This window comes from Megalops cyprinoides, chromosome 4 (assembly GCF_013368585.1).
Source record: "Megalops cyprinoides isolate fMegCyp1 chromosome 4, fMegCyp1.pri, whole genome shotgun sequence".
Lineage (NCBI taxonomy): Eukaryota > Metazoa > Chordata > Actinopteri > Elopiformes > Megalopidae > Megalops > Megalops cyprinoides.
Genome location: NC_050586.1, coordinates 34,338,140 through 34,352,730, shown reverse-complemented (window position 1 = coordinate 34,352,730; position 14,591 = coordinate 34,338,140). Strand labels below are relative to the sequence as shown.

Below are 14,591 nucleotides of genomic sequence, written 5' to 3'. Positions count from 1 at the left end.
ATGAAAAAAAATTCAACGTGAAATTTTCTGTTATTTACCTGCTGTGGAGTGATAAAGCTAGTGACAAACGGCCTGCTTGTTGCCTTGATTCATGGTGTGAAATGGAAGACCCTCCCCAGGCACTCACCATGGCAGGTGCCCCGGCTGACATAGAAGCCCGGGCCGCAGTCTGGCACGCACAAGCCATCTTTGAGCAGGTGAGACGGGTCAGAACAGGAGAGACAGTCCTGCTGTCCTGGCCCGCTGCACGCAGAGCAGGAACCGTGGCAACCTGAGGGAGAGAGGAGTGGGGTACCAATCAGGGTCTTGCGCTTCCCTCCCATCCACCCGCGCCTGGAAACGGGGCCATGCCTTGGCGACCGATGGAGAGGTGAAACATCTGAAGTGGCTTTTCCAGGGTCACTTCCAACCCCGGCCTTGATTCCCAATTTATTTTCACTGCGGGACACCCCCCCCCCCCCCTCACCACCCCCACCCCCCCATTGCTCTTTTGCTCTAAAGATGAAATGCCACCATGACGGGGAACAAAAGGCCACCTTTTACAGCCTCCAGTACAGCGGAGTTTTCCAAAGGAGTGTAATAAAGGCAGCTGCCGGGGGGGGGGGCTTTCAGAACCCCAGCCCTCGGAGTAAAAGCAAGGACCTCTGACAAAGTCCACAACCAACCCATGTGAATAGCAGAGCTCTTCAGGGGCTCTAATTACCACGCCATCCTTTAATGCCTGTCATAATTAAACAGCACAGTAAGGGCACTGGAGGGGTACAGGATCTGATGAAGATCCACCGGCTCCCACTAAAAACTCCCTAAACACTGCTTTCAAGGAACAATGACCAGGGCGAGGCCAGAGGCTTACCAGTGTTCCGCAAAGGGAGTGATCCGCAGAAATGAATGTCTAATGCGATTCTGTTTTTATGTCGGTGTTTCCATTTTGATATAGTGCTAAGCTTTCATCTGGCTCACAATCACAAACTGGCACGGCATGCACATTTGAATGTATTTGGCTTTGATTGTGGAAGATGATGCTTGCCATCTTGTGATGTGCTCATGGTGCACTAACTGACATTTCTCAGAATGCACACAAAACTCGTTGTGCTTGCTGTCTTAATGTGGAAAGACAGCCATGTGTCTGAATGTAGCTCCAGGGTTCAATTAATTTAGGAAGAATGGGAGTTTCCCTGGGTTATTTCTAGACCTCCAATCATGCTCTTCTTTTATTATATCTAGATATCCCATGATTCCGCTGCTCATCTTCCATACTTCTATGAATAGACAGTTAAACCCAGAGAGGCATGACAGCCAGAGATACTTGACAGTATCAGAGAAAGCAAATAAATTAAGTCAGTTTAATGAGATCATTTCAACTATGTAATGGAATGCACCTAAAGCAAAGTTTTGCTTGACTTACAGCTGATGTAGTGTCAGAGTATGCCACATATTGCACTGGGATTCAAGAGTTCTGTATATCACCCCCTGTAATATTTTTACCTTTTCTATTTTCTCATTGAGCTGTCCATGTGTTTTAGAGAGAGAAGAAACCAATGACCTGACATCTGAAGTCCTCTACCTCTGGTACGACAAAATCAATAGTTCCAAATGCAAAGTAAATATGTACAAAAACAGACTGGTTAAATTAACCGATATATGTGTACATGTGACCATTTTACCAGCATAAATTTTGTCACTGCATGCCTATTAGTAACTATTATATATCATTTTTCCTTTGACACTTTCTCTTTTATTGAAGTGGAGGAATAGTTTCTTTGTTATATTTAAATAGTTGCAGTATAATACACTGCAGCACCATCCCCCAACTGAGTTCACCACTTAAAAATTCATTCATGTTCACCATTGCAAATGATAAGACACAAATGAACACTACAAGTAGATGACATTATAACTAATAATAATAATGATAAAAATGAAAAATATTGTCGACTCCTTATATGGCTATTCGCTTGTGGTGTACTCTGCCTCACTCGTAAGTCGCTTTGGATAAATGAATAAATGTAAATGTAATGAAAATCATCTGACACATGAGTTATAGGATGGCCACCCACTCCAACCTTATAAAGTGAAGCAGAGGTCACAAGGCTAGTCTGGGATGCTAATCTGATGAGAAGAATTGGGACGTGACCACAACGCATCTTGCACGGGGTAATGCCACAAGGAAGCAGTGGCAGCTGCCCCCCATGACTCATCCCAGCGGCATCCACGGCAGCGCGCACCCCAGGGGAACCTGGCAAGGTGCCAGAGCCGCTGCCGCTCGCCCCCTCGGCGGATTCCACCCCGCAGGGGCACGGTGTAGACGGGAGGTTGAAGCAAAGCCACACGCGCGCCGCGTTCTTGGGTGATTGGCCACGGCCCGCCGTGCGTTCCGGCTCAATAACTCGGAGACACCGCCAGCAAGAGCCGTGGTGAGTGACGGCGCACGGAAAAGAGCCACAGGGGTAAGGGTGCGGTTGGCCCGGCACAGCCACAGCTGTGGGCTCCTTTCCTTTCTTCACCTCACTGCAGTACGTACAAATTACTGTAACGGCCCCACACACTGCGGGGTACTGCATTATTGGCCTTTCCCACTTTAATGTGATGTATCTGGGTTTGGGCAAAATCGTCTCAATTAGAGTCAATTAAATAGCAGGGCGTACGCCGTTTTTCATGAGCGCCCGCTAAAAGTTTCTCCACAAGGGACGGCAAATGGGGCAAACCATGCTAAAGCCGCTCTAACGGGCTCGACAAAAGCGACAGATTTATAAGCCGTTTGGGCTGCATTAACAGATTGAATTCCAATCTCTTGACAATGTTCATTAAAGTGTGAAATTGAGCAACTGTATGAATCATGTAACTTGGAACAGACCGGTGGCTTTGGCGCGAACCCTGGAGATGAACTGTTATTGCTACGGCCTTCGTTATTTCATTATATTCCGGGATCTATACTGTGCTGCGCCGTGCCAGAAACATCCTACGGTCGAGCCTGGATTACCTCCAAGCCCGGTCTTTCCCATTTCCTTTGGGTTTTCCATACAACTGAATCACTGCTTCATCCACCCTTTTCATTTAAAGCTGAAACTGAGGTCAGGACACAGGGCCTTTATATTTGACAGGCCTTTTTAGATTCCAACGCAACGTTAAGAGTTTCAGCAGTTACTGAATGTCAGGCACTGAAAAATGAAGACTGAAAATGCTGTGTAAGAAAAAAAATATCTTAAATTGTTCAGATGTCTTACACAAAGAAAATTCTAAGTCAGCTTTGTCCAAAACAAAGCACTTCAACGAGCAGATTGCTGCTCATTTCAAATGACTCAAAGTGGCACTGACAGCAGATCTTTATTTTACAGCCCAATTTCGATACAGAGGAAGAGGTCATACTCACGGGTGCACTGCTCGTGATCCTGGAAGAAGCCCCCCTCGCAGGTGGCCACGCACTGCCTGTCGCTCGCCAGGAGGGGATGCACACAGGACGTGCACTCAAAGCCATTGTCACAGGTGGAGCAGGAGTCCAGGCAGGCTGCAGAGGGAGGAGCGGCAGGGAGGGGAGGGTCAGGACAGGCGGCACGACTTCCACTCTCACACAACAACCATACATCACCGGTGATGGTGCACAGCCATCCTGGCAGCCCATTCGCTGCTGTCCACAGCTGGCCGCATGCCCTGAAAGGCAAGTGAGTGGCAAGACCTCAGCTTGCAGTAATGTGCTTCCCTTTGAACACAGCGGGGAGGGAGAAAGGGCCTTTCGCAAAGGCACTCCGGTCAGATAAAATCCGACTGTTTTTGGAGGCAGCTGATAAGAAAGTAAGGTCAGGACGACCATCCTGGGGAGAACCGATTAGGAGCCAGTACAACTGACCAAAACTTTGAAACTCACCTGTATGCTTTCATCACCTTTCCACAAACAGAGGAAAACTTACGGCGAAAAGGAATGGAAAAATGAACACAGGGGAAAAAAAAGAGAGAACACAGATCTGTGTCAGGAGCAATTACATTACTCAAAACATTCGGCTCCTCGAGGCTGGATTAGGTATTCGACAAGTGATGCCTTAATCCTCTGACAACAAGAAGAGCCTGTCCTCTACATCTAAATTCCAGCGACGGTCCCACGCCCTGCCCCGACTTGTTATCTCCGAGTGTGGCATGGAGACGGATCCGACTCAAACAATACGCTCTGCGTGCGAGACTTTGCGGATTACGAGCCATAAAAAAGGGGCAGCGCTACAACTCGACCCACTTCCCAGTCAGCAATATTCTCGCCACACTCGGTCTCGACTCCTCCGCGCTGATAAGCCTCACGGCCCGTTTCCAAAACCAACACGCTTATCTCTGGCACGTGACATTACTGCGCGGGAGTAGGTTCAGCCCTGTTCACAGGGACATTAAGCACATGAGGATAATGAAGGCCATACCCATACAAAACAAATAATCTATTGACAATATATTTTACAGACTATATTTTTACCTCAAACAATATTCACATAATGTGAATTATTGCCATTGTGGTGTATTGCAATGTATTTATGCTTAGGTATTTTAAATGTATTTGCATTATATTGTTAGGCTGAACAACGTATTTTTCAGTATATTTATAATATAATTCATTTCCGTATGGGTAGAGGGTGATGGTGGTAACAGAACAGCAGACACCAGGAAGTCTTCTGCATGGAATAGCTAAGCACAGGGGAGAATGACCGATTGAATGGGGGGGCTTTGGGGTGCCAGCCTCGTACCTGCACACATTCTGCCTTTGGGGTAGAACCCCTGGGGGCACGTTTGCAGGCAGCGGCCCTCCAGCAGCAAGGCACGGGGGTCCTTACAGCTGTCACAGTGGTCTGGGGTCCAGGAGCACGTCAGACAGTCGGGGTGACACTGAGCTATAACAGACACACACACACACTCACAAAAATGCACAGGAAGAAACACTCAGCACGAATATCCCCGGGCAACACCCTGTAAAAACCCATCATCCCGTTAGGCACTACCCTCATTTGCATGCACACACCACGTCTGTGGCCTCGCGCCGTAAACGAGACCGAAATCTACAGTGGTTTTGGGTTCGCTCAACCGCGAAATGAGTGGTCACAAACCAATTTGGAACCGTTTATGGGGAATACTCCAAGATGCCTAAACATAAAATCTTAACTAAAAGCAGTGATATTTATTGGCCGAGAATTCTTCAAATAATGTTTTGCTTCTGGATTACAGTGGTTATAGCAGATTAATTAGTGAGGAACAGTTTTGCCTGGATATTTACAAATTCTTCCTTGCTCGCTGTAAGCAAGCCACTCTGTGATGAAAGCTGAGAAATTGCTTCTTGGCAGTGAGTCCCAGTGTGGAACTTGAAGGCAGAGAGAGGGGTGAATTGAGATGCTGGGAATGTTCTCTGCTATTGAAAGCCTAATTGGATTCCAGTTGCAGCCTGATTATCTGTGAAGTATTCATTACCTATGGAGAAAGGGACAGTTATCAGCTGGGCTCTTTTCTACAAACAAAGAAGGAGAACTGAACACATCTGCGATAAAAAAGAGTCTGTATCCCTAATTATGCTGGGGCTGATTCATAAATTCCATAATTAATCCATGAGACATTGCTCATTTGTGTACTTTGACATACAAGGTGCTGACAAGATAAGAGGAGACAGCTGGCATCAACCTGTTCCTCACAACCATTTAACCAGTATGGCCCCAAGTATTAATTGACCACCATGCCTGAACTGATCAATCCGGATCCAGCCTCCAACAGGATGCGGGATGTAATGTTGTAATTGAAAGAGTTCAGAGATTGATGTAAAACGCTGGCCTTTTTTCCAGTATAAATCTTGGATCAGTCCACACACACACACACACACACACACACACACACATACACACACACACACATGCACGTACACACACACAAACACACCAGCAAAAACACACACACACACACACACACACACAAACACAGTGTCGAAGGCTTCAACTTGTCCATTTTTTCTCTATTTTGAAGCCTTTGTGGTCTTCTCATTTCGTATGATATTATGTTTCAGGGTGTCACAGTGACCAGAGCAAGGACTGCATCGTCGGTGCTTTTCCTCAATCCCAGAAAAGGTCACGTCCAGAGGCCAAAAAGCCTCTGGCCTCAGGGATCGAGGGAACTAAGTAGCTGCGTTATTTAACCGGAAAGAAATCTAACCCCATGGTTTCAGCTCTGTCAGTAGAAAGGGGATTAAAAATGTGTGTAGTCTTTTAAGCCATTCTCAGAATTATCCATCTGAGAATTGAAGAAACTGACTAGAATTTATAAATATGTAAACACGTTGAAAATTCAGCATCACCTGGAGACAAAAGTAGGAGATAAAATGAAAATATCTCAGGATAAGGAGGGACAAGTGAGTCTGAGGCTCTGGTTTATCCACAAACTGAAAGCTCACGCACCCAAATTGCCACCATCGCCTTGGCCAGACACACTCCGGATATGGATGTGACAGCTTTAATTACAGCACTGTCATTTAAGTAGACATCAAATGATCGCACAACATGATTTGTTTTTATGAACACCCTTCAAAAATGTGGCTCAGCAGATTTTCGATATGCAGTGAGCGTGCCATACTCACCCTTCCGACACTGAGGACAGCACATCCCCTCCACGGGCACTGCCAGGGTGCCCACGGGGCAGGTCGGGCACGAGCGCTGGTAGCAGGTCACCCGGGAGTCCCGGCACTCGCACTCTCTGCACGGGCCCTCCTGCCACTTCTCCAAATCCTGAAAGAAGGAGACAGACAGTAAAGCCAAGGCACATCACCTTGCTGTGACATGTACACAAAAAGGAGGGATTGTGGGGGTCTGACTCACAGCAAGGTGCTTCTCCTCCTTTAGATCCGTCTGGCGCCCCTAGGAAGGCAAACACAATCATGCATTCAGCACTATATGTGTACTAGTCTGCTTTAAGTTTGAATAGTTTTTAAGGCTGCTCCTCTGTGGCTCCTATGGTTGTTATTATAGTTCTTTGTTATGCATTTTTATACCATTAGGAAAACATTTACTCATGACTGTTTAAACTCTACATAAAACCTTGGTTCAGTGCTTATCTTGTCGCATTTTTATTAGCATGATAATGCTTTATGATGCCTTGTCACAGATGCATTACCTGCCCATTTGAACCCCTGCCCTTGTTCTTACACCTATTACAATACGCACTATTTGTGTCTCGCCTCTACATCTTTGTATATCCCTCCATTAAGTCACCAAATAAATAAATAAAACCAACAATGAATGGAAAGCACCGGCTTCCCTGAAAGAGCGGCCAATGTTGAAGCTTCATTAAGAGGGAACTTGAGAACCTTTGCACACAGTCCGATTACTTCACTGGGAGGACAAATGCCCCCGAGGCCTGTGCGGACAAGATGCAGCTGGTACACGAACTTGTAAAAGATCCCCTTTTGCTTGCCGGAGATATATGTCTGAGCCCACTTTGAAGGTAGGATATAAGCGAGCCTGTGAAGTTACAGAGATTTATGGTGCTGTATCAAAGGGACTGGTAGTAGCAATTCCCTAAACTTTCTGGAAAAAAAATTAAACTAATGTGCAAGGGATATGAGGATAATCTTTCCCACTCCTTGTATTCAAATATGTGTGCACTGGACACACAGTTTTCAAATTACACCTGAGTGTTATGACGTTATGAATTCATACAAATCAGCAAGGACATAAATTTGTGTGATTTAGATTAGAATCTGTCGCAGTCGCAGAGAGTGGCTGGTAAGTAACGATCTGCAAATCTAACGACATCAAACACGAGCGGTGTTAAATGGAAGGAAACTGTGAGCTCTTTACCACTTTAGCTTGCTCCTTGTAAACACAGTAGCTGGTCACAGGCATGCATTCAGGGCAGCACTTTCCTGGGAGGTGAACCGATTCTTCTCCCTGTTGAATGGATGTGGTAGTATTTACTCACTTTCTCTCTGTTAGACAGGTTGATTCAATGCACACAATCTCCCACGGAGCTCAAATACGTCAAACTCAATTTATTTACGGCCAACTTCTGAGCTTCCCATCAACGGCCTAGTTGCCATTCATGGGAAAATCATTGTTTGTTTTTTTTACAGTGACCTCAGTTGATTACTCTGGCTGTGGTGTGTTGGTAGACTGACTCCAGGATATTAATAGAACTCAGATCTGAAATTACTAGAATATTTAGAGTTAAAAAAACAGAGATAACTGGACAAAAACTACACCAGACTAGGCTTTCCCATCCTGTTGATTTTTACAGCTTTAGTGTTCACTGTGGTCTATTGTGGTTTTCATTTATTTTTTTTTGTTCCACAGGACCAAAAAAGACATCTCTCCCTCTCTCAAAAAAGCCAAATAAATCCTAATCCTGTCAATGGTAAGACAGCCAGTGACATTGTGATTTCTTAAACTACACTGAACAAAAATCCAACATAGCTTGTGAGGTAAGACTTGAGATCCTTCCTCTCTCAGTAAGTGAAGAATAAGAATAATGCCATTCCCTAAGTTCATGCAATGAAGACAACACCACTAAACAATAAGTATCAGTAAACAAAGCAAATAAATAAAAAGCATTGATTTCTGCAAAATGCATATCCTCGCGTGTATAGATAGGCCAAGGAAGCAATAAACAAGGTACCATTCAGAGAGCCAATATTGTGTTCAATATTATTTCATTTACTTGAGATAAAGTGTTATCACAAACAAAATACGAAATAAGCTCCTTCGGGCTCGGCTTTGTGTACTGCGACCTCTGCAAGATTGCACTGGAAGCCGGCCAAAAATGTATTTTATCATAAATGAAAACACAGGCAGTGCTGCACTTCTGAAAGCGCACTGATTTATGGCAGGTTGCTGAATTCATTTTTCAAAACAGACAACAACAAAGGTAAAGGTGAAAGTGAGATCGCACACAATAGATGTTCATGAATATGTGATTTTTATTTCAGATCGGCTGAAGGAAAAAAAAAACCCTTTATCGCCATATTCCATGATGGTACACGGGTAAATCTTACGAGCATAATCCTTGCATTTCAAATTTCATATTCGAACGACGGTAGGTTGGTGAGGCCTCCAGCTGTGATTACAGATGAGGGGTTTTAAATGTTGTGAATAGACCAGATGCATGATGGGAAACACTTCCCGTTCCGGCTCACTTACCCATGAGCACTCCACTCTGCCACACTCGGCCTTCTGGCACAGAACCTGCCCCCGCTCACACATGCAGAACTCGCAGCCTGTGCCGTTCCACATGTCGCCATGGTAGCGCACAGCGTTCTCAAAGACGCAGCTCCCCTTGGAGGAGGCACACTCTTCACAGCACTGCCCCGCCCTCTTCACCTTGCTCTGGCCCTGCAAGGAGACACAGGAGGCTGGGGTTCAGAGGCGCTGCCACCAGGGGGTGCTACAGGGGATCAAATTTAAAAACTAGCGTACAGCAGTAACATGTAAGAAAATGGAGCTTTCAGTGGTCAGAGACAACTGAGAGGCGGGAGAATAAGGACAGAAAGTAACAACTACTTCAGCTCAAACAGAAGCTCGCCGGTTGGCGGGTACTGACCCTCTCGCAGATGAGTGGCGGGCAGGTCTGAGTGTGACAGCGCACCTGTCCCTGGTCACACAAGCAGGTGGTGCAGCTGTTCTTCTGCCACTGTTCACCATGCTGAGGGCAAAACACAACACCAACGGAATCAATCACTCGCTCACACCCACGCGGAGCGCTCATCAGTCTTCACATCGTAGCTTCATTACAAAAGAATGAGCATGTAATCAGTGATTAAGAAACAGAGCCGCTGTTGTCAGGAAGGCAGCAAGAGCCCAGGGGCATCTTCTTCGGGATGACGGAAAGTAAAGACAGAGTAACGAGTCCCTAAACGCATTCACACTTACCTTCTCCATGACGGAGAACATGGGGAATCTTTTTGATTAATAGCTTCTTTGGTTAATTAGACGAGGCTGTCTAAGGCTTGTAAATAAAGTGCCTTGCATATGTGCATGTATCGTTTATGGTGGTAAAGAAGAAACTCTGTGGAACCACACATCCACACAGAAAGAGCGGCTACTGGGCCGATCGAAAGAGGAGCGCTGCAGAATGGCAGGCCGCATCGTTATCAGTGCGCCACTCCGGCTCTGTGGGGGAAGCGGGGTGATGACGGGCTGCAGCCGGCTGCCAGCGGAGAGGGAGCGAGAGCGGGGGCTTATCAGGGACGCCCGGCACGCCGCCAGCGAAGGCCGCCGAGCCGAGGGATCCGCCGAGGCTCCGTCTCGCACCTTCAAAGCTCGCCGAGCCCCGTTATCTGGCCGCGGCCCCCGCGCCAGGGGAAGGGGAGCGGCCGCTTTGTTCCCGCTCGGTGCGGAGAGATCCCTCTGAACGCGCTTCAGCCAAGGTTACCTTGTACTCCTTCCCAGCCGCCAGGCAGGGGTTCGGGACGCACTGAGGGCAGCAGGTCCCAGGGGAGAGCACCAGGTTCTCACGCTGGGGGAAAGTGCCGGAATGTTAGAGATGCAGGACGACGCTAAACACACATTCAGTCACAAATGGGCAGGCAAGGACTGGGCCGATGTGAGTTCTCATTGTTTTTGAGCTGATCAGGAAAAACTTTCCACTTGTTACAAATTATGTAAGCTGCATGTCCAAATTAGATTCTACTGGAAATGTACACTCCTGGGGTGTGGGTACCGAGTTCAAGACTTAAACCCACAACTGTGGCTCCACTGCCACTTCACTACATTGCTGATGGTTTCTTTGACTTGTTTGTGAGTATGTCGGGGCTTAAACCTATAGCTGTCGAGTTTTCAATTCTGGATACCTATCCACCGCACTACATTATTGCTTATTCCTAGTCATTAACTTACATGCCTGTGTCGTGGTGTGTGTGCCCATGTGTGTGTGGGAAGGGGGGTGGGCAGATGATGTTTTTGCCAGTGGATATACTCCCTAATGAATATGAATATAGAATATGAATATGGATAATGCACGCCTGGCAGCACTGACCGGTTTGCAGACGACTGGCTGACACTCGGCCGCAGAGCACTGGACCTCTCCGGCGCTGCACACGCACTTGGTGCAGGGCGTTGGACGCCAATCCTCCCCGTCCCTGTACTCCTGGCCTTCCGAGGAGCAGGACGCTGCAGAAGGCAAGGCCAAGGATAAGATAAGACATTTCCGGGCGAAACAGATCATCACAGAAATTGGCGCTCGCACGCCAAAGGGGTCTGCGCTGCTGTCGAAATCCCAGCCTGGAGCGGTGCTCCGGTGCGACAGCGTGAGAGGGGGGAAACAACTTCTCACGATCGGCTGTTAAAAGAAACGTCAGGACGTGTCAGCCGCAGGAGGGTGGAACAAGGTGATCATGGTGTCTGTGCGCCATGCTGAGCAGAACACCTGTGTTGTGAGCAGACGTGAGCTAACCTGAGAAAACCTCCGCTATCTCTCGCTGCAACTCAAACAGATTCCACTATCTGAGCAGAGAGGCGTTCGGTTTCTCTACATGTAAGAATATGACACCAAGCCCCAAACATTACCAAGAATTTCCCCCATGTAGTTTCAAAACAAGCCCTTCTCTAAATGACAAGATAGGAAATGGCAATCAAAGCTGCCTCGCCGCTAAAAGAATCTCAACCCTGAGGGCAACTTAAGAAAGTGAATGCTGTGTCGTCAAATTGTCAAGGATTAGTACATAGCTAGCCATTTATCAGTAAGATAAGCAGGTTAAAAGCTTACCATAATACTGTAATAAACAGGTCCTGTTTCTTTCAACAAATGTATAAAATAACTGATTAATCTGAAAACCCAATTTAGGCTAATGTTAAGGCCTAACAGACATTTTATGGGGTATTCTGCGCAGAACAGCTACAGCTAGCCTAGCTAAGACTTTGCTTAGGTGTCTGAACAAAAGTTATATTCAAACATCTGTACACTGCTAATCAAACATGTCTATTAATCAGAGACCAGGACCTCCCTGTACAGTACTCTCTTCTAAGCATTAAAAAAAATCTCTCATATATTTTCCTGCCTTTATTTTATTTTGCAGTACAAATGCAATCGTGCTGATGTAAATTACACTGCAAAATTTTGAAATAATGGCAAAAACATTATTGCAGAGGGGGTCTTCAAGAATGCAGTAGCATAAGACATTACTAGTTAAAGGTGTTAAAGGTCCGAGTTAAAATCTCGCCATGGCTATTCCACATTGTTAGCCATTGCTGAAGCACTTCAAGGTAATGTTCTCCCTATGTGCAATCATGTCAGATTGATATTCAACCCGTTTAACCCTATTTTGACAACAAATTTGTCACCATGCTATTGTGGAATTGTGAAAACCATGGTCCTGGCCTGGTGGCTCACCTCCGTTGCGCACACACTTGGGACAACACTCCCCGGGGGCAGTGAAGCTGCTCTCGTCCCTCCCGCATCGGAGGGGGGGGCAGGGCCGGGGGCCGCAGTTCACTTTTCCATGAGAGCAGGTGCAGACGGAGCACTCCGAGATGCTCCACTGGCTGTCATGCTGCGAAAAACAGTCAGAGAGGGGGCGGCCACTTTTACCTTCGCTCAGACACGGCATTTTCACTGCCTAATCCACTGTCTTTACGCACCTATTAGCTCCAGCAGTGCCTCGTTATCTCAGAATCTCTAAAGTCACACAAATCTATTTTAAGTGATTTTTTTTCTAGGTCTTTGGCTATTATTTTATTAATGCGTGTGAAGTTTCTTCAAGGTTTGGCCCGGGTGAAGCGAGCGCTCTCACACAGCGGGGCAATTCTTTCGGTGTAAGACACTTGAGTCAGGAGGTACGCCGGCAGAATCTTAAGCAGAGCCCAAAGTGGCTCCACAGTGGCTGGGCATAACAAACAAGGGGCTCGCTTCATGAGCAAAAGCGGGAGTTATCGAGAAAAAAAAAATGGCCGCATGTCCGTAAGAGCAATCGGGCGGAACAATGACAGACTACAGGGCGAAGAGCTTGTCGAACGGCACCGCTCTGTTCTTTTCTCTACTCGGCGACACTGGTGGGAATGTGTGTGTCACTCACCCCATAGATGGCTCCTTCGTGCTGACAAGAGCCCTGGGACTGTGGGAGGCACTCCGGACAGCATTTATTGGGCGGTATTCTCAATCGCTCTCCCTGGGAACAACATTCACAAGTGCATTAGCGCATTCAGAGTGCTATATGGACAACTGAGGATAATTAGTGTGCTTTTCATACTCGTTTGAAATAACTGCGTTTGTTGAGCCGACTCGTTTTTTTTGGCAATCAAGTACCAGCAACAACCAACTAACAACCAGAGTTTTCAACAGAAAGGGGACGTGAGACAGGGAGGGCATTTTCTGGAGTGCATGATGGACAACGTTTAATTACGATTCATTTGGAGTTAACTCAGTGGGCCAGAACACAGGAGGCATTGACAGCGGCTCTTTACATTTTACTGAACTGGATGTCAGGAACAGGTTCAGGGGCAGCCTGATTAGGACTGACTCCTCATTGCTACACGGGCCAAGAGCCGGAGAGGAAACCAGGAGGGACAGGAAATGAAATTTCATTTCACTTTGTCCAGTTCAACATTACCTTCTGGAAATCACACTGGGGGTTTTGGCAGTGGGAGGTCTTGCAGATTACAATATCACTGAGGCAGGTGCAGTCTTGGCAAGAGTCGGGCCTCCATGATGTATTATTCTGCGAAGAAATAAGAAAGAGTTAGAGTTCAATATACAATGGCTGGAACAGCAATTTCCGCTACTGGACTGTCTCTAACCACCACAATTTAAACTCGCGTAACTGTTCCCATAAAAACTGGAGCAAAGGTTTGAAAAACAACTTGGAAGCCATAATTCAAGTGGAAAAAAGTAGTCATTAACCCTAGGTGTGTGTTTTTGTGAATTAATCAAATCTGTAAATTGATTAAGAGTTACAGAAATTATGATATTTCAGTCTCATAATTTTCACTTACAAAATTAAATATATTCAGAGGGACAGTCATACCCGTGCCAAACACTGACTCCTGCAGCCTTAACGCGGTGTGACTGTGTAGATCTTTTCTCAAGGTTCTACAGCTTTTTTCAAGGTTTCACACAGGCTAAAACCAACAAGAGCCTGCTTCACATAAATATTTTAACTGATGCTACGATACTTATCCAAACAGATCATAAACAGCAGCACTTGCTGTTAAACTGATCATACTACTCACATGTATTTTCATTGTTAATATTATTCAGATATCATCAACATAGAAGCGGGAATGCTGTGTTGCAAAGCCATTTTTTACCACTCGTGAAATATTTCAAAACATTCATCTGTGTGGTTCTGCTTCATGGAGGTGAAATCAAAAGATAACTATTCTCATACTTCATAACTAAACTTGGGAATAGTGTATAACCCTGAGATGGATTACACACTGCTGTGAAATTGAATTAACCAGGAAGGTACTAGAACACAGCCACATGAATATCAACAAGGTAATTACTGGCATTGTTATAGGTTTCAAGAGGAACTCTCCTTCAGTAGACTGGAGTAAAAATGTTGCTGTATTTTTTAATGGCAGAGACATTTGGGGGTATATATGCTTGGTATGTACTGATGAGAGGAGACAGAACAAAGAAAGCAAACAACTGATAGACAG

The 14,591-nt window shown here is 46.1% G+C and overlaps 1 protein-coding gene across 1 annotated transcript in view; it reads right to left on the bottom strand.

Annotated features, from left to right (window-relative positions):
- The window catches only part of fras1 (Fraser extracellular matrix complex subunit 1), a 103,591-nt gene that overhangs the window by 52,900 nt on the left and 36,100 nt on the right, over positions 1-14,591 (bottom strand). Inside the window, exons 3-15 of the mRNA XM_036527397.1 lie at positions 13,541-13,648; positions 13,007-13,099; positions 12,325-12,484; positions 10,972-11,105; positions 10,369-10,452; positions 9,538-9,639; positions 9,138-9,329; positions 7,803-7,892; positions 6,822-6,860; positions 6,584-6,731; positions 4,719-4,862; positions 3,371-3,505; positions 128-271 (exon numbers count right to left, since the gene is read on the bottom strand). Coding sequence (XP_036383290.1) covers positions 128-271; positions 3,371-3,505; positions 4,719-4,862; positions 6,584-6,731; positions 6,822-6,860; positions 7,803-7,892; positions 9,138-9,329; positions 9,538-9,639; positions 10,369-10,452; positions 10,972-11,105; positions 12,325-12,484; positions 13,007-13,099; positions 13,541-13,648 — 1,573 coding nt within the window. The remainder of the gene's footprint in view (positions 1-127; positions 272-3,370; positions 3,506-4,718; positions 4,863-6,583; positions 6,732-6,821; positions 6,861-7,802; positions 7,893-9,137; positions 9,330-9,537; positions 9,640-10,368; positions 10,453-10,971; positions 11,106-12,324; positions 12,485-13,006; positions 13,100-13,540; positions 13,649-14,591) is intronic.